The sequence below is a fragment of the Paroedura picta genome, chromosome 4 (genome assembly GCF_049243985.1).
Source record: "Paroedura picta isolate Pp20150507F chromosome 4, Ppicta_v3.0, whole genome shotgun sequence".
Classification (NCBI taxonomy): Eukaryota; Metazoa; Chordata; class Lepidosauria; order Squamata; family Gekkonidae; genus Paroedura; species Paroedura picta.
The window spans coordinates 10,772,727-10,796,822 of NC_135372.1; the positions used below are offsets into that span (position 1 = coordinate 10,772,727).

At 49.8% G+C, this 24,096-nt stretch overlaps 1 protein-coding gene across 4 annotated transcripts in view; it reads right to left on the reverse strand.

Annotated features, from left to right (window-relative positions):
- Positions 1–5,911: 5,911 nt before the first annotated feature.
- The window catches only part of LOC143834914 (excitatory amino acid transporter 1-like), a 39,688-nt gene continuing 21,503 nt past the window's right edge, over positions 5,912–24,096 (reverse strand). For all 4 annotated transcript variants that reach the window (XM_077331828.1, XM_077331826.1, XM_077331825.1 and 1 more), the window contains exons 7-10: positions 19,254–19,487; positions 17,123–17,317; positions 7,312–7,446; positions 5,912–6,538 (exon numbers count right to left, since the gene is read on the reverse strand). In XM_077331828.1, coding sequence (XP_077187943.1) covers positions 6,340–6,538; positions 7,312–7,446; positions 17,123–17,317; positions 19,254–19,487 — 763 coding nt within the window. In that variant the 3' untranslated portion in view covers positions 5,912–6,339. The remainder of the gene's footprint in view (positions 6,539–7,311; positions 7,447–17,122; positions 17,318–19,253; positions 19,488–24,096) is intronic.

Here is a 24,096-nt window from a genome sequence, read left to right on the forward strand (position 1 = left end):
AAGGGAGGACGTGGGAGGCGTGCGTCCGCGAGGCCACTGACGGGCAGTGTCCTAGAGCGGCCAACGGGGCCGCCTCAAGCATTTCCGGTTGGGAGAAAACGCGAGAGATCCGGACGCGGCCTTGAGGCCTTGCAGCGACTACAAGCCTGTCAAGCCATTGCAATCCGCGGACATCTGGAGGACCATTGCCCGTCCCCTCAGCCTTGGTGGACTTTAGGACAGGGGTAGTCAACCTGTGGTCCTCCAGATGTCCATGGACTACAATTCCCATGAGCCCCTCGCAGGGGCTCATGGGAATTGTAGTCCATGGGCATCTGGAGGACCACAGGTTGACTACCCCTGAGTCAAGACTATCCCCCCCAACCCTAGGGGCTCATGGGAATTGTGGTCCATGGACATCTGGAGGGCCGCAGTTTGACTACCCCATGAGTCAGGACTATCCTCCTCCCCAATCCTAGGGGCTCATGGGAATTGTAGTCCATGGACATCTGGAGGACCACAGGTTGACTACCCCTGCTTTAGGAGAGCCTTGGAACAAAGTTCTCTGTGGGGGCAATGCGTGCATTTCTTGCCTGTCTAGATGCTTGCACTCCACCCTCCTTGGTAACCTGCCCTCCTCGGCTTAAACTCTTTGGACTGCACTTTGTCATGGAACTTTCCTTTCGATTTGGTCTTGGCTTCCCAGCCGACTTTGTAATTAACTGGTGACTGGTGTGCAGGGGAGCAGGGAGACCGGCAAAGCTTAATTCTGGGGAGGAGCTTTGTGTGCCTGCAGTGTTGCACAAAGTTTGAATCCAGTGGCACTTGGAAGGCCAACAAAGTTTAATTTATTTATGATTGTTAATGGTTCGGCATCTTCTTGGAAAAGAGTGACAAGTGGAGTACCCCACTTATATTGGTGTGTTTGGTTTTTCCTACCTAAATGCAGAACTTTACATTTGTCCCTATTGAATTTCATTTTATTCAGTTTAGCCCACTTCTTGAGCCTATCAAGATCAAATTCCAGGCATAAACTTTTGTTTGCATGCACACTTCTTTAGGCACACCCACTACCTATAAAGATGGATGCTGGTGGGTATCTGTGTTGGTCCAAAGCAAGAGAATAAAGCTTGAGTCCAGGGGCACCTTTAAAGCTTTACTTCATGTACGTGATAGCTGATACGCAGAATTAAGTTTTGTTGGTCTTCAGGGTGCCCCTGAACTCAAACTTTATCAATCTATTGCTTTGGACCAACTTGGCTAGACACCTGAATCAGTCTTCTGTCTGCAGGCACACAAACACTTATACCCATAATTAAACTTCTTGGTCTTCAAGATGCCCCTAGACTCTATAATTTGTTCTGTTGCTTTTGACCAAGGTGGCAACCCGCCCGTATTGATTTTTAGAAATGTGAGTCCCAGAATCCTAGAACGACAGATGTATTCAGAGGCTAGGAGTGCCAGTTCCACATGGAGAAATTCATGGGAGATTTGGGAATGGAGCCAGGGGAGGGCGTTCTGCAGACTACACTTTGCGAAATTGCCATTTGCTCCAGAACTGATTTCTGCATGTGGAGTTCTGTTGTAATTCTGGGGAAACTTCTGGTCCCTGCTGGAGATTGGCAAGACTAGGGTAAGGAAACCTCTTGAGCTGAAACAGAAACACAGCTGTAATGTTTCAGTGCAAAAATCAAGTTATTCAGGAGGATCCATGACTTGGAAGCCCTGTTTTTGCACTGTGGCATTGTCGCAAATGCTGAAGCGTTTTTTGTTTTTATTTCCATTGTGCAATCTGGATGTCAATGCAACCCATCCTCTTGCTGTTTTCTGTGACTTGGATCCATGTAGTCATGCCCCCCTCTCCTATGGAAGGAAGGCTGCCTAAGGGTGGCAGTTACTGGTGACTTGCCCAGAGCCGGATGAGACAAGGCTTACAGGTCTCCTTGCCTTGCCCATTCTGCTCCAGGTAAGTAGAAGTATGGTCTGAGCACAACAGTCTCAAATGAGAAGAGTCTTCCCTCGCCAAGGACCAATAAAATCTGCCTGCAATGGGCTGTGATGATGCCCTTCTGTGCACATTCATATGAGTAAAATATATGCTCCATGCATCCTTCATGAGGGTTCTCGTTTCTAATGCAGTTCTTGCTGCATGGTGAAACCATGACACATAGTGTCCGTTCTTTTGTTGCCCCATCAGGAAGATTGGTGTGATGTGGGATTCTTATTGTGGATTTTGTTGGCGTCTGTGTCAAAATGTTCGAGCACTGTGAGGACCCGTTGCAACATCACAAAGCTCTGGATCTGTGTGTTTTGTGGTGCGGTCTGTGGATAGCAGGGTCTTTCACATGGATGATTTGGTGTGGTTTCGCTGTTGCCACTGCAGCTGCCAGTAGCCAGTGCTTCTGCATGGTGCGTTTCCCTGCCGCCTCCCTTTCTCCGGATCCCCAAGGCCTTAATTTCCTCCCTTACACTGGATGACCAATATAGGGCTGGATTGCTGTGCCCACACGGTACTTGCAATATATGATGTAATGTTTGCCATCGTCTTCACCCAAAATGAAAGTGTCGCTAGCCTTTTTATTGCAGTGCTGAAAAGACTCGTTTTGTGGTGATATTCCCCAAGAGAACAAACAAAAGCAGGTTAGGCAAAGGATTTGGAGATGCCTGAACTGGCCATGAAAGCACCACCATGCAGTCGGGAGGGAGGGAAGCCCATTTCCTAACTGCATCTAAGATGGCGCAAATAATAACCTATGTATAAAACCCCACTGATATGTTAAGTCATTTAACGGTTTTCTTGGGATTCCATCTGAAAATCTTGAAGATTCTGCCTTGAATCCGTGTTTTTATACCACGGGGCAGCACTAAATACTAAATCCCATGCTTTCAGCTGTGCTGGCTCCTGCTAGGGTTGCCAGTCTCCACCAGGGATGTGTGGATTTATTATTTTTAAAATTATTTTTTAGTATTTATGGTGTATTTTTGTTATTATGGCGAATTTATGGTGGGTTTTGGCAAAGGGTTGCCATGAGTCAGTTTCAACTCGACAGCATGTTCTTGGAACATGGCAAAAGGAAAACTACGGGAGAGGAGTCATCTGTCTCCAAAACACAGAATACTCTAGTTATGCATATAGCTCTAGACAGAGCAGAATAAAATGTTTAACTAACTAGCACATCACATATAAAGGGACTGAGCCCAAGACTAAACTGCGTTTTCTTCTTGAGGCAGGAAGATTAGAACTGACCTCTGGGGAAGATAGACTCTCAAAGGTAGGATTATACATTCCTAGGACAGGAAGAAGCAGCTTCCCTTCATCTCACCCTCATATTTTGGCTTTCGGCTAGGGAAACACAAGCGATAGTAAAACTAAACCTTTACTAAGGACTCCATCTTGACAATGTGTTAAGGGACAATAGAGAAGTGTCCCGACTCTGAACACTGATAAAATGACTGTTAAAAGCTGCAGCTTCAAGAATGACTCACCTAGCCTAATGAAACATCATTTAGGACATGCATATTGTTTCAGGATTAGAGGATTATATTTTCACAATTTCTTGATATCCTTGCTCAATCTGATGCTTCTACAGACCATTGTGTACTCCTTTTATTGGCCTGCCCCCAATTGTTCACAGGAAAAATTAAAATATATTTTCAAAAAGAAACCCTTGCAATATTGTTTATGGAACTACATCATAAAAACTCCCGGAAGTGACATAAATTAGCTCTAGGCATTACTGAAAAATCTATAGCAAAGCAAACAAATATGTGTGTCTAAATCCATGTGAGAGCCAATGTGGTGTGATGGCTACTGTTGGACTAAGACCAGGAGACCCATGTTCAAATCCCCTCTATGCCATGGAAGTTTGCCGGCTGAGCTTGGGCCAGTCACACACATTACAGGGTTGCTGTGAAGGTAAGATGCACGAAAGGAGAACGATGCAAGACACAGCAACTTCAGAGAGAAAAGGGGCATAAAAGATACATAAACAAAAAATAAATCTCCTGCCCCTTCTGGCACTTTAGAATGTGTGCATCATTTACAACTCAGGACTAAGTGGACATTCTGAATTAAACTGGACCATATAAACAATCTGGCCTTTTTCTAGCTCTGGGTACGCTGACGGGGCTCCGGCTGGTGAATCTCTGCCCGGTTTGATTTGTGATCTCCACTGCACAGAGTCGAAACCATCATCCTGTTAAGGCCCCTTCCAATGGGGCTCTATCAGGAATCTTAGGAATGAAGCCAAAACTGGATATCCAGCCAGCTGTGGCTTGGAGTTGCATCAGAAGAAGACTGCTCACCTTTCCTGCAATCTGACGTATGTTTTGCGCAGGGCCCCTGGGACTGGAAAGAAAGCCTGCAGCCAGAAGGCAAGAGGGGAGTGAGGGTAATTTTGAACTGCAACTTCGCAATCCTGCGTGTGGGCTGAGTGCCAGCAAGCCCTGACCAACTTATGGCACCTCTGCAGATGAACAACCTCCCAAACACCCTCTGGCTCCGGTCTTGGCAGTGGAGGGCCCTCCACCCCTGCTTTGGTCTCTCAGGGGCCCCTCAGCTCCTCATTGTGTGACCAAAGTCCAAGCATCCCAGTGGAGTCATATCCCAGCTGTTAGGCAGATCTCAGGCTTGAGTGGATCAAGAACCTACCTTCTGTGTCCGTAAAACTCTGGCACCATGTTTCAAAGGGATGCACTTTTCCCCAAAATATGACAAATCAGGTGGTGCATCTTCCTCCCCATCCTTTAGTTCCAGGGGTAAGTGGTGCTTTTGGCACAAGTGCTCTATCTTGAGCTCCCTTCCTGCAAAGGAGCTGGGGTGCTGGCATACAAAGTAGGGTGGTGTAGGAGAGGAGGGCTGGAAGTTGGCCCAAACTCCTACCGGGGATATCGGGGCCTTGGTTGCCTGGGCAGATATCTGGCCACTGGATGCTGAGCAACACGGCCACACGTCCCTGGGCGTTCCCCCATCGCTGTTTTCCTTGCCTTTCTCCAAGATATCACCCCTGCCGGCAGAATCACACCCAAGGCAACATCCCTCCTGTTCTTGTCTATGCTGGAAAAGGCTCCCCCTGCTGGAACCCCAAGAGGGCTGCAGCAGCCTCCCCTCCTGTGCTTCGAGGAGGGTGCCTTTTGCAAAGCATAGGGTCCAAAAGCATAGGTTCCTTGTGCAAACGTCCCTCTTTGGCAAAGGAGGTCTTTGCAGCAAGTGGCAACACAAGGCAAAACAACTTGAACCCAGAACTCCCTGGGAAGCAGCCAAGCAAAGCACAGAGGAGCAAGTCACCTCTTGAGGACAAGGGCTCTGGGAGGGCTGCTCCAGCTGGTAGAAAAGCCCCCCAGGACCCTTGAGCTGTCCCTCCCCAAAACCACCCGTCAGATGACAGTCACTGAGCCACTGTGTGTGTCAGAGAGAGAACCCGTAAGGATCTGGAGGCCTTTGGTGTGCTAAGTACAGAGCCCTCAGTCAGCCACTCCCAGGAGCTGGTGCTTGCAGATAGATGACCAGGCAAGACTGGACATGAATTTTGGTGTTTTTTTGGGGGGGAGCATCATCTGGGCATGGAATTAGGGTCACTGTGGTGGGCAGGTAGTTGTCAATTTCCTGCATTCTGCAGGGGGTTGGACTAGATGACTTTGGAAGTGCCTTCCAACTCTATGTTTCTATAACCCCCCCCACACACACACACACACCGCTACGCACAGCAACACAGGATTGTGGTCTTAGCTCTCTCTCCTATCAAGTTCCTGGATGCCCTGGGAAGGCCAAAATGTTCTCCACGTTCTGTCCACCTAGGTAGGCCCTCTCATTCCAGGTGAGTGAGAGATGCAGTCAGCAACCCAGGAGGAGAGGGCCAACTGAGCAAGACTTCCAAAGTCACCTCCTGGGGGTTCAAGAGCAGGACGGGCACAGAGCATCTTAAACGCTATGTATAATTCCCCACTTTAATGGTCTCCATAAATAATACTTTCCCTCTCGTGACCTGACAAATTCTTAACAGACTTGGCTGTGCTTCTGCTGCTATTTCCTCAAGTGCTTCTCAGGGCAGTGCTTGCAAATGGGTACAATTAGTAAAAAAATTGGCACAGAATTTAACGGCCTTACATCGGTACAACGTGGTGTGTCTGGAGGCAAGGAAATGTGTTTTCGTGGCCTAGCTGTGGCCTAAGAGCAGGAGGGGGCACAAGGCCAGGCTCCATGCCGTCCACAAGCAGCCCGGACACGGCTAGTCAAAGGTCCCAGGCAGGTTTCTTCTGGCACGGACGCCCTGGTGGGGGGAGGGGGGAGGGCTCGGCACACCTCTTGTTCCGCCTTCCGTATTGAGAGTTGCTCTGTTTCTATGCTCCCCTTCCTGGGCATCACATCACCGTCTCGCTGCTGAGATGCTTGTGGGTCTCATTCTCTTGGTAGATCAGGTGATAGGGCTTCTCGTTCTCCTCAGTAATGGAGAGGCCGTTCTCTGCATCCTGGGACTCCAGCTCATGCCGGGACAAGTGCTCCACCACGCCAGCGCCCAGGGAGTCCCCTAACACGTTGATGGTGGTTCTCAGACGGTCCCTGGGAGGCAAGAGAGGGAACGGTCAGCCCGGAGAAGCCCTGCCTTCCCACGGGCACCTTTCTTCCAGCCACAAAGGGGAGGGGGGCGGGGCACTGTCTCACAAGAGCAAGCGTTGCACTGGACCAGCTCCTCGGCAGGAAGGAGAAGAGAGGAGGGCCCCGGGTGTGCCCCAGAGAGGCGCTACACGAAAGGTGTTGGAAGTTGGAAGGGAAGGAGCCCTGGCCCAGAGGTTCTGAAGCAGAGGAGACCTGCATGCCCTCAGCTGAAAGGGACCTTGGGTGCTGGGAAGGAACAGAAAAATAGCCCTGCTGGTTTAGACTAGAAGAAGAAGAGTTGGTTCTTATATGCTGCTTTTCCCTACCCGAAGGAGGCTCAAAGCGGCTTACAGTCGCCTTCCCTTTCCTCTCCCCACAACAGACACCCTGTGAGGTGGGTGAGGCTGAGAGAGCCCTGATATCACTGCTCGGTCAGAACAGCTCTATCAGTGCCGTGGCGAGCCCAAGGTCACCCAGCTGGTTCCTTATGTGGGAGCGCAGAATCGAACCCGGCATGCTAAATTAGAAGTCCGCACTCCTAACCACTACACCAAACTGGCTCTCTAGTGTTTCACCCAGCCCTGGAGGCTGCAAGTTGACTATTTCCTAGCCATTTGGGAGTGGCAGGAAATAAATCGAAATAATAATAATAAAAAATAATAAAGAGGACAGCTCAACCATGGCTGGGGGGGGGGGGGAGGAGGAAAAAGCCAGCAGCTGAGCAAAGGGGAACGTACAGGAACCAATCCACGGCCATGATCAGTGTGATGTCCTCGGTTGGTAGCCCCACGGATGTTAGCACGATCACCATGGTCACCAGGCCAGCTTGCGGGATCCCCGCAGCTCCGATACTCGCTGCAGTGGCTGTGATGCTGTGGAGAAGAAGGGGGGATGGTTGTGCCCTCAAAGTGCTGTCAGGGTGGGGTCCGTATGCACATGGGCTTGCCACCAAGAAACAGGCGGACCCCCCCCCCGCCCCGCGTTATTACTTTTTGTTGAGTTGTTCTTGCCCACCCTCCCTCCTGCCCTCGTTTTGTCCTCCTGGCGACCGTGAGGTAGGTGAGGCAGAGCACGCCTGGCTCACAATTGCCCAGTCAGCCGAAGGGCGGAGTGGTTATTGCGGCCGGGGTCTTCTGCTCACACCAGAAGCACCTTCCAATTGAGCCAGTGCCCCACGCTCTGCACACTCTTCAGAGGGCTGTGTATCGCGTCTGTTTGCCACCGGAGAAGGAACAAGGAGGCCCATGAAGGCTTAGAGAGGGGATTGTAAGCGGAAGGCAGGTGGGTGTACCTAGAGCCGGGTGGGGAGGGGGAACTCTAGCTTTCTGGGACAGCTGCTCTACAAATGGAGTCCAGGGAGGAGGACGGGAAGCCTCATCTCCTATCCTTGCCCCCAACCCGGCTAGCTAGCAGTGCTGGCTGCCACAGTAGCAACCTCCAAACATACCTCTCTTGCCTCTTGACTGGCAACTGGAGGAACCAAGCAGTACCCTGCAGGGAGGTCGGATATGGCCCGGGGGCCTTTGACTGCCGATCCCTGGTCTAGAAAAAGAAATTGGGTCTTGCTTCGCTCTGGATTTTGCAGTGCGTGGATTTGTCAATTTTCAGGAGCGGTGCCTTTGATTCTCTGGAACACTCTCACCCCAAGCTGACAATAACTGTCTCAGGTCTGCTGAGTGCTGGAACTGGAACTTCCTCATCGCCCAGCCTCTATTTTGCTGCCCACCTCATCCTGAACAGGGGCAGGACAGCAGAGCTGCAGCCAGGGGGGAAGAAGAGGGAGAAACAGCCTGGCCAACAGCCGCCTCTGGCAGAGCTTGGGGCTTTCCTCTTTCTGGGCCACGCATTAAGCCAAATGGCTGGCAGGGGGTGCCTACGGGTGGGCAAGAAGACACGGCTTGTGGTGTCGCCGTTGGCTGATTTATATTTGCAGACGTTAATTTGGTTTGACTGATGTGAGCGTATTTGGGTCACTTTGCAGAGGAAAGTGAAACACAGACATTTAAATAAGTAAGCTGGAACAGGGGTCCTCAACCCCCGGTCCGCGGCCCGGTACCGGGCCTTGAAGGCCATAGTACTGGGCCGCCAGTGGCCGCATCTGCCTTCCCCCCCCCCGCAGTGCCAGCGACGCAAATGCGCACACGTGGAGCTGCCGCACATGCGTGTTTGCGCCCCGTCCTGGCGAAAATGCGCACGCGCGGCAGCTCTGCGCATGCTCATTAGCGCCACCTAGTGGCTAAAACACGCATGCGCGGCAACTGCCACCGGCTCTCTCCCACCCTCGGAGGCGGTCCCCAACTACAAGAAGGTTGGGGACCGCTAAGCTGGAAGACGAAGCTGCTTATTCCTACCACAAAATATACTGATCTGTGAGGAACAAATGAGGACCAAATCCAACTTTCTTTCTGAGAGGAGCCGTGTTGGTCTGAAGCAGAACAGCTAAACTCAAGTCCAGGAGAAGTATATTCGAGGCCCACAAGGTTTTTGGGGCATGAGCTTTTGAGAGTCACAAATCGCCGACAGGAGATCTGATATTTCTGAGTCTCAGATCACCTTCAAGGGCAGGACAGATTCAAATGGGTAGCTGAGTGGCCTGAAGCAGCATAACAAAGAAATTTCTGAATTAATAACCCTCAATATTCCACAGTTAATGATACCCTTGCCCATTAACCATCAATTTTGACAGAGTTGTTTCCTTCGTGTTATTCGTCCCCCCCTGGAATTAAACCCAAACAAATGGTCACCTTAAATGCTAAGCTTATTTCTGGTCCCCAAATCCATTTAAACATCTTCACTGTGCCGTATGCTAATTTACTGCTCACCTTCTACCTCTGTGCAAGGATCAACCGTTCCCATTTCATTCAATCTGCCGAAGCATGCATGCACACAAAAGCTCACTCCTTGAATAAAACTTTGTTGGACTTAAAGGTGCCCCTGGACTCAAACTCTGTTCAAAGGCAGGAGTTCTTGTAGGCTGTTCTTGTGAGAAGCAGGAAACGCATGCTCAAAAGGTGCCTCAGGATGCTTAAACAGCCCACAGGACAGTCTGCCCAAGCAGTCCCCAGTAGGGCTACCAGCCAGTCAGCTCAGAACACCCACAGGAGGTGGCAGTGGGTCAGCTGATGCCCAGGGCTGAACTGGGCTGCCAGCATTTCCTTGGCAAAAAGAGGGACAAAACAGGTGGGCAGCAGGGCCATGAAGGAAGCAGGCTGCCCTCTCCACGGCTTGATCCTTGAACCTTCATTATGCTGTGTGCTGATTTCCATTTTATTGTATCTGATGATGAAGAAGTGTGTGTGAAACAAAAGTTGAGCTATAAAATTTTTACAATTATTTATTAAAGTGCAACAATATTAGGTTAATAACGAAGTATTAAAGTATTTAAAAAACTATATAGATCTAACTGCACATGAATAGACCAAATGCGTTTCGACCCTACTAGGTCTTCCTCAGTGGTCAATAACCTGACCACAGTTCCTCTTAATATTTGGGAAATGGCCATCTTGGCGGCGCTGCCCGGGACAACAACCGGCTGTCCGGCCTGCACTTCTGCCTGAGCGGACCAATCCAGAGGCGCCCAGCAAAGCTGGTCATGTCCGAATTGGGCTGGCCTGTAGAGCGCCCAGCTCCACAAGCTGCACATGAGCCGCTCGCCCAGCATCGCTGCCAGATGCTTCCTGGATGGTGAGAAGGGCATTTCCAAGGCGCGTGCCCTTCCCTGACGCTGGACCTGGCCAACAGCAGTGAGCCCAGGCCAGACACAGCCTAGCATGCACCCTCATGCAGCAGCAGACCTCCTGATTCCGACAGAGCACCGCCCCTCCGCCCGCTCGCCACCAGCCAGCCTGGCAGCGAGGCACTCACCCGGCCTCGACGCCAGAGGCTCGCTGGCCGCCGAGGATGCCGCTCCCCAGCCTTGCCACGCTGCCCAACGCTGGACCCGCCCGCCAGCAACCAGCATGGCACACACACAGCCATGGCTGGTGCCTCACGCGCCACCAGACCTCCAGCCTACGCTGGGGCACTGCAGCTCAACCCGGCCACCAGCAGCCACCCGGCCCCTATCGGAGCCAAGCCCATCGCCTGTCCAACCTGTATGCCCACTGTGGCCGTGCCACCCCTCCAGCCGCACGCCAGCAGTTGGCCCACCCCAGGGGGCAGAGAGCCCATCCCCCAGCACGGCCGTGGCTCTGCTGCTTCCGACTCCGCATGGTGAATCAGCCACTTACATGGACGTCCCACTGCTGCCGTGACGCCCCAGATGCTGCCACTGTCTCAGGTACATTGCCCCTCGACTGCCCTCTGTCTGCTGGGGGCCACTAACGCTCAGGGCATTCCTGGATGCAATGGGCTTTTTTTGCTAGTTATTAAATAATGCACTCAGATCTAAAACCGGTTATGAAGTATAGCTGGGTGGTGAAGGGAAATCTGTTAGGTGTATTTATTTATTGTTATTTTATTATTTATTATTATATTTATATAACGCCCTCCCCAAGGGCTCAGGGTGGTTTACAGTAAAAGGTAAAGGTATCCCCGGTGCAAGCACCGGGTCATGTCTGGCCCTTGGGGTGAGGCCCTCCAGCGTTTTCATGGCAGACTCAATACGGGGTGGTTTGCCAGTGCCTTCCCCAGTCATGACCGTTTACCCCCCAGCAAGCTGGGTACTCATTTTACCGACCTCGGAAGGATGGAAGGCTGAGTCAACCTTGAGCCGGCTGCTGGGATCGAACTCTCAGCCTCATGGGCAGAGCTTTCAGACTGCATGACTGCTGCCTTACCACTCTGCGCCACAAGAGGCTCTTTACAGGTTTACAGTAGCGATCCCCAACCTGTGGGCCGCAGACCACATGTGGTCCGTTGACTAATTGGAGGTGGGCCCCGAAGGACGCCTTCTCCCCCCCCCCCCCCTCGGCCCTTTACTTCATCCCCCCGGCCCTTTACAACACACTTCGGGTGTCCTTGTCTCCCATCACTCCCAGATGGGACTATCTCGTTGCAGAGAAACAAGCTCAGGGTTCCCATTGATTTGTCATTGTCATGAGTTAAAATTTCCATGAAAACAAAACGTTCCTTATGTTCCTTGTTGTGGCATGTCTGTATCTTATTTTGAAGGGATGTTTAAACATTACCATAGCGATCAGAGTCAGAGAGCGTTAGGGCAGTGGCTGAGAGTAGAGGAGTAAACTACCCCCCCCACCCCCACCGGGCCTTAATAAAATTGTCAAGTGTTGAGGGTCCCCGGTGATAAAAAGGTTGGGGACCACTGGTTTACAGGAAACAGGAAAAGAAACAGATAACATATAGTAACAGGTGATAACAGTAATAACTTAACTTGATCATAACATTAGGAAATAGAAATTGCTAGCGCCTCAGCCCCAACAAATAATACTGTTATAGTTTTTTCTTGGTTTTTGACCTAATATATTATTTTATAGCTCAACTTTTAAGTTCCTGACTTTGTTAAGGTTGGGTTTTTGTTCCCTTTTTGGTTTTGCGAAGAAGTGTGTGTGAACATGAAAGCTGATAGCCAGAATGAAACTTGGTTGGTCCTTCAAGGTACCCCTGGACTCAAACGCTGACCTGCTGCTTCAGACCAACATGGACATCCCTTGTGGACCTGCTTCAACAATATTAAGTTTTAAGCTTTAGAAAAAGAAAATACCTGGATTTTCAAACACAGAAAGCTCCCAGTGTATCACATAACAATTAAAAACTAGCTGCACCTACAAAAAAAACAGGATGCGGAAATATACTTACTGTTTACATGCTGCTTACAAGTGTTCAAAGAGATTTTAGCTACTTTACCTTGGTAACAATGGCCCTGCAAGGTAGGCAGCCTTGTGCTACAGGTGTGGGGAGAGCCAAGGCTGAGCAATGAGCCATTTGCCCAAGGCTTCCTTGTGAGTTTGTGTCTGGAGGTGAGATCAGAATTTCTTAACTACATAATGGAACTGGGTCACGCAAAGATGGCTTCAAGCAGCTGACAGTTTGCTCTTCCGCAACCAGCTGCAAGCAGAATCAAAACTGAAGTCTTAAACATGTACTGTAAAAACATTGTACTGCATTATTCCGTTAAACCCCATCCCACTAGATCAGGGGTAGTCAAACTGCGGCCCTCCAGATGTCCATGGACTACAATTTGCTGGCAGGAGCTCCTGGGAATTGTAGTCCATGGACATCTGGAGGGCCACAGTTTGACTACCCCTGATCTAGATGCTTGCATAAAAGTAACTCCTGTTTCGTAAAGATCCTTCTTTCTGCACATCACTGACTTCTACTGCCTGATCAGTTACTTCCTGTTCTCACCCTGGCATGAATCCAGAGTCTGCTATCAGCCCTTCTGTTCCAATAATGGGGCCATGATCATAAATGATAGGACTAAAACAAGGACAAGGGGCAGTGGTGGGTGGGGGTGGCCGGTCCCTTTCTGGGAGTGCATGCCAGGGGATCAGGGAACTGAAGGACGGGCCCAGCTGGAATCCAGGATCCCAACGATATTGCACCAAGGGAGCTGTTGCAATGGGAGGAGGTCGGACAAGAGAAGAGCAGGGCCCTGGCCTGATAAACACACTATCTGCTCTTCTAACCTCTGTCCCATCTTCAGACATGTGAGAGAGGAGCTGGTACTGATGTTGTGTAATGCCAGGTCGATTAACAACAAGGCCTCGACCCTGTGAGATTACCTCGCAGGGCTCGAGGTAGACCTGGCTTGCATGACTGAGACCTGGGTGAGAGAGGGCAAGTCAGTCGTCCTGAAAGATCTGGCACCTTCTGGGATCTTGGTCCTTCACTAGTCTCAGCTCCATGGTGGGGTGGAGAGGGGTGGCATTCCTTATCCAAGATTTGGATCCCTACAGGGTTCTCCCAGTGCCATTGATCCCTGGAGTGGAGTGTATTGGTGTTGAGTGGGATTCGGTCGAGAACATGGCCATGTTGCTGGTGTATTATGTGCCCAGTGCGCCACCAGCAGCCCTGTCAAGCCTGCTGGAGGAGGCAGCCTCCTGGGCATTGCAGTTCCCCAGGCTCATAATCCTGGGGGACTTCAATGCCCATGTGGACTTGTCATCTCCAGGATGTGGCCCAGATCTACTGTTGGCCATGGTGGGGCTAGGGTTCTCGAAGTTTGTCGGCGGTCCAACCCGCCAAGCTGGCCACACCCGATCTTTGGTGCTGGGATAAAAGTGGGTCTGATGGCAACACTATGCCCTTCTGGCCCAGCATTGGGTACCACCCTCTCCCTGTTTGGCCAGTGGGTGCATTTTAGCTTGTCCATGAAGACTTATGGATCTGGCTGGATTCCTGAATGCTTTGTGGGACCCGATGCCTTCTGCTGAGTCTCTGGCGGATGTGGTGGGGGACTAGCTGCCCCACCTGTCTGCTGCCATCAACAAGACCCCCCCCCCCAAGGCCCTCTCCTCCCCCACATTAAACAGGCCTGGGAAGCTTTGAGAGGAAGAGGGAACTGAGTGGGCTAGAGCGTGTGCGCAAGAGGACCCATCATAAAGCTTCGAGGACATCCTTTCGCATATGCTTATGAAGGGGTCGGAGATGGCAGGGAAGGTGGAGAAACGGGAGGTTTATGCCACCTCCCTTGTGTTCGTGAGCTCTCACCTGGCACAATTGTTTAGGCTAGTTTGGTCTCAATTGTTTAGGCTAGTTGGGTGCCAGAATTTGAGTCAATTGGATCAGAGCTGAGAGGCATTAGCAAGCTTTTTCGTGGATAGAGTCTTGTCTGTCCGCTGTGGCATCATGTTTCAGGTACCTCCCCCTGACCGAAGTTGCTGGGGTCAGTGAGGGCGACCACTTGCCCCTTGATCCCTGTCCGTCTGGCTACTCAGATCGAGTGACCAGTGGATGATCTCTGGTGCCAGCTGGATAAGGGTGATTCGGCTATTCTCATGATGATCTATCAGCTGTGACGTGGTTGACCATGAGATATAGCCCACCACCTCACCAGGACTGGGATACATGGAACAGCCCTCCAGGGGCTGATCTCCTTTCTTCAGAACATGACACAGAGGATTGCAGTGGGGGAAGTTATTGCACTCCTTCCAACTCTGCTATGGGGTTGTGCAGGGGGTGGTTTTCTCCCCCACACTTTTTAGCATCTTCATGCGCCCTCTGGCTCAGTTGATCCAGTTGATCCGACAACCATCCAGACTCCCCCCTGGATACATTAGCCAGATGTTTGGATGCCGTAGCTGGATGGCTTGAGCAGAGTCACCTGAAACTCAACACCTCCAAGATGGAGGTCCTGTGGCTGGGAAGGAAGAGGGCCAGTTCAGGAAGCATGTTTATCCAGCCTGGCCAGGGTGCACCTTAACATCTCGCCTTCTACCAGGAACCTGGGGATGAACGTGGATGCCACTTTATCAACAAAGGCACAAGTCACGAGAGTAGCCCATCTGTTTTTCCATCTATTCCAGGCAAGGCTACTAATGCCCTATGTCTCCCCAGATCACCTGGCCAAGGTGAACCATGTACTGCTCACCTACAAGCAACCCACTTTATATGGGCCTTCCCTTGTCCTTGACCCAAAAATTGCAGCTAGTGCAGAATGTAGCTGCCAGGTCCTCACTGGAATACCTTGGAAGGCCCATATCCAGCCTGTGCTGACGCAGTTACATTGGTTGCTGATTGCATCCCGGATCAAGCTCAAGGTTCTGGTGCTTAACTTTCAAGGCCATTCACGGTCTGTGCTTCACATATCTGAGGGACCTCCTATCACCTTATGCCCACCGCACAGCTTTATGCAAATCTGTTGGTGGTTCCCAGCACACAAGAGCATGCCTGGCCTTGGCCAGGGCTTTTTTGGTGCTGGCCCAGACCTGGTGGAATGAGCTCCCAGAAGAGCTGAGGACACTGACAGAGCTATCTCAGTTCTGCAGGGCCTTCAAAATAAGAGTTATTCTACCAGGTGTTTGGTTGAGGCCAGGGAAGCTAAGATCAACGGGCCCCTTCTCAGCTTAGCCAGGACAGGAGGCTGTTCCCTTATTAACATCCCGCAGAGGCCCCAGATGGGAGGCAGTTCAGCAGGAGGGAGGAGGGGACGTTTTTAGGGTTTGCCATCTGGGAGGGTTTTAAGTGAGGCTTTATTTTACTGTTTTATTGTAGGGTTTTTATTCTTTGTAACCTGCTGGGAGCCAGCCTGCTGGGAGCGGTGGGTAAGAAATCCTATAAATAAATAATAAAAATGCGTCTTGAATGATGCAGGGAAAGAGGGGAAAGGAGTAACACATAAAATGACAAAGGTCCTGAGCCAGAAGGCTCGGGACGTACACCCTTGGCAGCCTGGGGCTGGAACTGGATTTTAGGATTTACAAAGAAAACATCAATAGAGAGGGTACTTGTTAAATTAGAGGGAATGTTTATTAAATTTGCAGATGATACTAAACTGGGAGGGGTAGCAAACACAACTGAAGACAGCAACAGAATACAGGATGATCTTCATAGGCTCGAGAAGTGGGCTAAACTGAATAAAATAAAGTTCTGGATTTAGGTAGGAAAAACCATCTACACCAATATAGGATGGGGGAGACTTGTCTTGGCAGTAGCATGTGAGAAAAGGATCTAGGAGTCTTAGTAGATCATACATTGAACATGAGTCAGAAGTGACTCGGTGGCTAAAAAGGCAAATGGAATTTTGGGCTGTATCAAACGGAGTATCGTGTCCAGATCACGGGAGGTGATGATACCGTTTTACTCTGCTCTGGTTCGGCCTCACTTGGAGTCCTGTGTTCAGTTTTGGGCACCACAGTTGAAGAGGGATGTAAACAACCTGGAGTGTGTCCCGAGGAGGGCAACAAAGATGGTGAGGGCTTTGGAGACCAAGACATATGAGGAAAGGTTGGGGGAGCTTGGTCTGTTTAGCCTGGAGAGGAGATGACTGAGAGGGGATCTGATAATCATCTTCAAGTATTTAAAAGGCTGCCAAGTAGAAGATGAAGCAGAGTAGTTGTCTCTTGCCCTGGAGGGACAGACCAGATCCAATGGGAAGAAATTAATTCAAAATAAATTCCGTCTAAACATATGGAAGAAGTTCCTGACAGAGCTGTTTCTCAGTGGAACAGGTTTCCTCGGGAGGTGGTAGGCTCCCCTTCTTTGGAGATTTTTAAACAGAGGCTGGAGAGCCATCTGACGGAGAGGCTGATTCTGTGAAGGTTCAAGGGGGTGGCAGGTGGCAGTGGATGAGCGACAGGGTTGTGAGTGTCCTGCATAGTGCAGTTGGTTGGACTAGATGACCCAGGAAGTCCCTTCCAACTCTATGATTCTAAGATTCTATCACTCTATCATAAATCTGGACTGAAAAAGAACAGAAAACAAGATACACAAATGGACTGGAATACAACTGACAGGCAACAACTGCCTGGATCTTCTGCCCATACTCAGCAAACAAGCAAAGGCAGTTCATACTCAGCAGCCCCTTTGGAAGAAGCCCATGAAGAGAACATAGAGTCTGTGTTGGCACACAAACCCTCAGCCTTGCTGGGAAAGGGGCCACAGGCGGAGCCCAGGGCAGGGCACTCATGGTCTTGCACATGCACGCACCTGATCGTGATGATCTGTCCAAAGTCTAGCTCATAGTTGTTGACCTGGGCAATGAAGATGGCTGCCAGGGCTTCGTACAGCGCCGTCCCATCCATGTTGATGGTGGCCCCAACGGGCAGGACAAACCTGGTGACCCGCTTGTCCACCCCGATATTTTCTTCCAGGCATCGGAATGTCACAGGGAGGGTGGCTGAGCTGGAAATAAAAGCAAAGGGTAGGCAGGCGTGCAAGGAGGAAACATGCTGAACCAAAGTGGACCCATTTCAAAGCTATGAAGAAAGTCCTCAAAACAGCATCATATCAAATTCTATGAAACCGTCCTCAATTCTCCAGGCTGGTTCACTCCGTGGCTTCCAAACTGCTGCGTGGTCTGAAGATTGCACACAGCATCCCCTCCACTTGCTTGGGCTCTCCCCTTCTTGGCAAGCTCTCTCTGAAACATGGTGAGGTGGGATCTTTCCAGAAAGAGTGAAGCCCAAACAGGTCAGGATGGGAAAGTTCCACCCATGCTGGAGCTGCTTTCCTTCCATTTTGCCCACTATGCCGCTGGAGGGCTTCATTTAAAAAAAACCCAAACACAAATTGCTCTTGCTCTATAGTGCAATACTTACCACAATCTGCTACAGATTCAAGTAACAGAATAAAATTTGAGTCCAGTCAGGCACCTGTAAGACCAACACAGTTCAAATGCACCTTTCATGTGCATTTGTCATTCTTAAAGGTGCCAATCTTCGTCGGCCTTAAAGGTGCTGCTGGACTTAAACTTGATTCCTCTGAGTTTCTAGTCTCTTAACATTTTATGTGGGGGGAAAACACTAGTTTGGTGTACTGGTTAGGAGCGCTGGCTTCTAATATGGTGATTCGGGTTTGATTCTCTGCTCCTTCCTCACTCGGAGCCAGCTGGGTGAACTTGGGATCCTCAGTGCACTAATAGAGCTGTTCTGACCGAGCAGGAATCTCAGGGCTCTCTCAGCCTCACCCACATCACAGGGTGTCAGTTGTGGGGAGAGGTGCTTTGGCTTTAAGACCCCTTCTGGCAGAGAAAAGCAAGGTATAAAAAGCAACTGTTCTGCTGTTTGAGACTTTTCTAAAATGACAGCTAGGAATTTAGAAGAACCAGTAGACTCTGCTACTGAATCATTACAATGTGGTGATTGTGTTACAGCCATTGCTGATTGCTACAAGAAGCTCGCTGGGTGAAGGGGAAGATGGCAGCTGTGGAAGGAAAGTCCACCCAAAGTGTTGTCATTTGGTGGCCAAGCGAAAGTCCTCTGCCTTCATGGTGGCCACGGCAGGGAAATGGGAGCTCCTGGCCATGTGAACTCACGCCAGCCATGCGTTCTCATCCATGATGCAGGCAGGTATGGTTTATGTCCTAGTTTTCTTCCCACAACTGGGACCCGATGCAGCTTACAGCGTTGTTCTCCATTTTCTCACAACAGCCCTGTGAGGCAGGCCAGCCTGAAAGAGATGGTCCCAAGAGAGATGGAAGGGACCTCCTAGGCCACCTAGTCCAACCCCCTGCTCTATGCAGGACACTCACAACCCTATCCACTGTAACCTGCCACCTCCTTGAGCCTTCACAAAATCAGCTTCTCTGTCAGACGGCTATCCAGCTTCTGTTTAAAAATCTCCAAAGGAGCCCACCACCTCACGAGGAGGCCTGTTCCACTGAGAAACCACTCTAACTGTCAGGAACTTCTTCCGGATGTTTAGATGGAATTTCTTTTAATTTCATCCCACTGGATCTGGTCTGTCCCTCCGGGGCAAGAGAGAAAAACTCTGCTCCATCCTCTACTTGGCAGTCTTTTAAATACTTGATGGTGATCAGATCCCCTCTCAGTCATCTCCTCTCCAGGCTAAACAGACCAAGCTCCCCCAACCTTTCCTCATATGTCTTGGTCTCCAAACCCCTCACCATCTTTGTTGCCCTCCTCTGGACACCCTCCAGTTTGTCTACATCCTTCTTCAACTAGGGTGCCCCAAACTGAACACAGGACTCCATGAGGTTGAATCAGAGCAGACTAAAGTGGATTCATGGCTCATCCAGCCCCACGCTGGATTTGTAATAAACCATAGGGATCTCCCCCTCAACTCAGCTCCCTGTTAGATCCTGGCAGGAGGGAGTTACCTGGACGAGGTGCCCAGGGCCGTCACCAGGGCCTGGAGCATGCCTGCCACGAAGAGCCAGGGGTTCTTGTGCGTGACAATGAAGTAGATCAGGGGCAGGACACAGAGGCCATGGATCAGCAGCCCCACAATCACGGTGAGCGTGTACAGGCCGAGCTGGCCCCCCATCACAGCTATGTCCTCCATCTCCAAGATCTTGCCGGCAATTAGGAACAGGATCCCGATGGGAGCATACCTATCACAAGACATCCGTGTCAGAACACCAGGCAGCCAACAAATGTCAACATGAATGAATCCAGCATCAGCGCTGGCTGCACAACACACCCAGAGCAGGGACCCCAAGGCAAACAGCAGTAACATTCCGGCCAGACTAGAGATGGGATTTTCCCTTTTATTTTCTTACAATCTACTAGAGCTGTCTGGATGGCAGCCACTTCCCCTTGTCATGCATTCCAGCTTGTTAAGCTGTCGTCAATAATGTCCTTTCTAAGAAAGCAAGCTGTGGTCAAAGGACCTCCCCCCACACCTTGATGCACACATACACAAAGAAAGGGGAATAGTCGCTGGGAAACTATTCCCTCTGCCATGTGCTCAGAAACAGCATTACCAGTCACCCCAGACCACTAGTCAACATAGATTTACTGTGGGACGGCAGGGTGAAGAAAAGACACGCATGCATATGCAAGCCAGATAGATCTGAGACATGGCCATCGCTCACTGGCAGAGCACAGCTTCTGTGGGCAGAAGAACTCAAGTCAAGAGGATTGTGAGCAACAGTTTTAGCAAAAGTCCCTTTTCTGCACGAGGGGCCAGAGGAGAGACTGCGCTGGAATGGGTGAGGGCGGTCAGCTTCCAAATGTTGCACGCCAAGCCTTGCCCTTATTTTGGGCAGCAGCCACAGTGCAGTGCCAGAGCGCTCGCTGGGCACCCACAGCCCTCTGCTCCGCCCCAGGCACCTCAGGGCCCCTCCCTGCCTGCCACCCAGAACACCCACTGACGACTAAAGGAGATGATGGAGCCGGGACATGACTCTGCACAGGGCTGCTCCCTGTGCCTGAACCTTTGTTTTGCACTCTGGACAAAGTCCGATCCCCTGACATTTCCGTTTGAGAGGGTCTTAGGGCTGGGGAAGAGTCCCTGGAGGAGGACAGAGGAACCCCTAGGGCCTGAACACATATTCTAGAACAGGGGTAGTCAACCTGTGGTCCTCCAGATGTTCGTGGACTACAATTCCCATGAGCTCCTGCCAGCGTTTGCTGGCAGGGGCTCGTGGGAATTGTAGTCCATGGACATCTGGAGGACCACAGGTTGACTACCCCTGTTCTAGAAGGTGCTCTCAAATGTTCCTCATCCTCACACAAAAAAGGAGGATCTTCAGGGGGCTCAGGTCAGCCCCCTCCCTTGTCCCCCTCTAGGTTGGCAACAAAGCAACCAAGGATAGGATCGGGGCTCCCACAAGTCCGTACGCTGCTCCCCCCAAAAAGCCAAGCATGTGGAGCCCAGGAGGACCCAATCAGAGGTGGCTCCAAAGGGCAGCGGCCAAACAGACAGGGAAGTATAGTGCAGTACAATATACATGGAAAAAGATCCTATGTTGTAAAGTGATAACAATACCAAACGGTCTTACACAGCAAGCAGACCTTTTGATGTTACAGTTTATTACTTAGATGTTTGTAGGCCAACAGTTTAGGATCTGAAGGGAACCAGGATCTGGATCTATTCTCCCAGCTGTGGCGCTTTCCTCCAGAGCAAGGGGCTATCCCCTGGAGAAAGAGGTTCCCTATTGCTAGCAGAAGAGCCAATCCTGTGTTTTCACTGTATGGATGTGTGGTACAATTTTACATCTCAGGTTCCAAAGCAATTCTCTCTCTCAGCCAACTTTCCTATTTTTGGAATATGCAAGATCTGCAGGCTGTATGATTAAGCCAAATATAAAGAATGTCCTATAGGGGGCACTATAGGAGATGTGTATTTAGCATAGTTAGGTCCGTTATACTTGTGAGATTTAAATTTTGGAAATCAGGTTGAAAGAATTGGATGAAAGTTAAGGGTGGGGAAAAATGGCGGAGACATCTTTGGTAGGAGTCTATTATGGACCACCATGTCAGTCTGAAGATTTGAATGTTTTACTTCTACAAATGAGTAGAGATCTAGTAGCTATGGGGGATTTTTAATTATCCTGATATTTGCTAAAGGCTGAAGTCTGCAAGGGCTGCTGGGTCTAATTCATTCCTTACCTCCTTTGAAGACAATTTTATTCTTCAAAAGGTAGAAGACACTACAAGGGGTTCAGTTATATTAGATCTAATTTTAACATACAAAGACGATTTGGTTAATGGGGTGAAGAACGTAGGTTATCTGGGACACAGTCACCATGTTCTGGGGTTTGAGATTCTAAGTAAAGGAGAAGTACAGTCAGACACATATTTAAGACTTCAAAAGAGCTGATTTTAGTAAATTAATGGAAGTACTGGGGACAATACCATGGTCAGATATATTAAAACAGTGGTTCCCAACCCCTGGTCCGGGGACCAGTACCGGTCCATGGATCAGTCGGTACCAGGCCGCAGCTCCTCCTCATCCTCCTCCCCAGCTGCTGCCTCGGGGGCTGCCCTGCCACTCTGCCACTGGCTCACCTTTGGTGCTCTCCAGCGGCTGCCATGGTTGGGGCTCCCCCTCGGCCTGGCACTGCGCAGCTGCTGCTGGCAGCGCCCCCCAGCGGGCGGCGGGAAGTCAGGAGCACCGGCGGGAAAGCAAGTGGAGCAGGGGCTCAGGCGGCAGCAGTGACATCCCTCGGCAAAAGTCTACCCTCCCCACGGGGCCTCAGTAAAATTATCAAGCGTTGACCGGTCCCCAGTGATAAAAAGGTTGGGGACGACTGTATTAAAAGACAAGAGAGCACATGATGGATGGGGATTTCTTAAGAATGAGATATTGAAGGAAAAATATCAAACAGTTTCAATGCAGTGGCAGAATGGAAGATGTCAAAAGGAGCCATGATGGATGACCAAAGAACTCCTATGAGTTAAAATTCGAAAGGAATTAAACATAGAAAAAGGAGGAAATAAGCAAGGATCAATTTTAAAAAAACAGCCAAGATATATAGGGAGAAAGTTAAAAAAGCCAAGGCCAAGAATGAGCTCATGCTTTCCAGGGTAGTTAAAAATAAACTAGGGGCAAAGCCTGTTGTATCCTGGAATACAACGGGCGCTAGAGTGTGGGGGTGGTAAAAATAAGTCAGGAGTTGTTGATTCTAGAAAGACATGGGGATGCATGGGTGTGTTGTTTGGGTTGTGGTTGCGTGGCTGGGCATGAGGGTGTATGATTGCAGAAGGTTGTGGCATGGATGGGCACTCAGGAGACTTTGTAAGTTTTAGAACAACGGGCTCTAGAACTTAGTGGTGGGAAGAGGAAGGGGAGGGGTTGTCCAGTCTGTAAGGGCATGGGTTGAATGCGTATGTTGTGTGTGTGGGGTTGTGGTGGTGTGGTGAAAAATGAGGGCATGGGAGTGGAGAGATGGGTATCAAGAAGCTATGGTTTTGAATGTTCAGTGTGGGAGAGGACTGAACTTTGGGAATTGTGGAATAGTGGTGACAGATGAGTTTTCAAGAGCCATGTCTTCAGATATGTGAAGGGAAAATCAGACTGGAGACTCTTTTTAGATTACATGGCAGCCAATTCCACCCAGTTTTGCATTCAACCTCATTTTCCTTCTTGTGTGAATTAGGCTACAGACACCAAAATGTCCCCCTGCCCTAATCCATATGGGGTAGTTACAGTACACAGGTGTCCACCCTCCTCCTTCGGTCTCCAAATTTTTTACTGTTGATAAAATACTATGTGCCCACATGCTTCCTTGACGGTTGCCCCTTAGAAGAACAGCTGGATTTTTGTACCCTGCTGTTTACTACCCAAAGAAGTCTCAAAGTGGTTTAAAAACACCTTTTCCCTTCCTCTTCCCACAATAGACAACCTGTGAGAAAGGGCAAATGTTGTCCCCATCTTCAAGAAAGGGAAAAAGGAGGATCTGGCTAACTATCAACCCGTCAGCTTAACATCTGTAGCTGGCAAAATTTTAGAACATCATCAAACAGTGAGTCCTTGAGCAGCTCGAACAGAGAGCTGTGATTTCTAAAACTCAGCATGGGTTTTGCAAGAACAAATCATGTCAGACCAAACTTATCTCTTTTTTTTAAGAAAGTGACTACCTTGCTGGATCGGGGAATGCTGTGGACATAGTTTATCTGGATTTCAGTAAAGACTTTGATAAGTTTACACATGATATTCTTGACGAACTGGTAAAATGCAGAGATAAAGCATGATAAAATGTTAAAACTTTTAGACAATATAAAAATTAAAAACTTTCAATGCAATTAACTAAAAGAATGTGATGGTAGCGGACCACTCTCTTGACCAGGGGCAAATGCTGGCAGGGGCTCCTGGGAATTGTAGTCCATGGACATCTGGAGGGCCGCAGTTTGACTACCCCTGCTCTTGACCAAGCTCTCCCATACCTGTGAGTTGAAGGGCCAGTGTTATGTGAATGGAGTTTATGCTACAACTTTGAGCGGGATAAATATTGAAATATTGGAAACTTGCCAGGATAAGTTTTACAATCATAGGAGGAAACAACCACTGATGAAAGTTCAGCATTGAAAACAAATCTAGAGTCCGTTTTGGTTGCTTCATGAATCATTAAAATAGAGACAAGACACATTTGGATTCAATATCTTATTAAGGAGTATTGTATAAATATTATACTGTATATACAGAATTTGATAGCCTGGGACAGGTTCTTTTTTCTGTTATTACATTTATTCAGAACCGCCAGTTTTTTCGTGTTG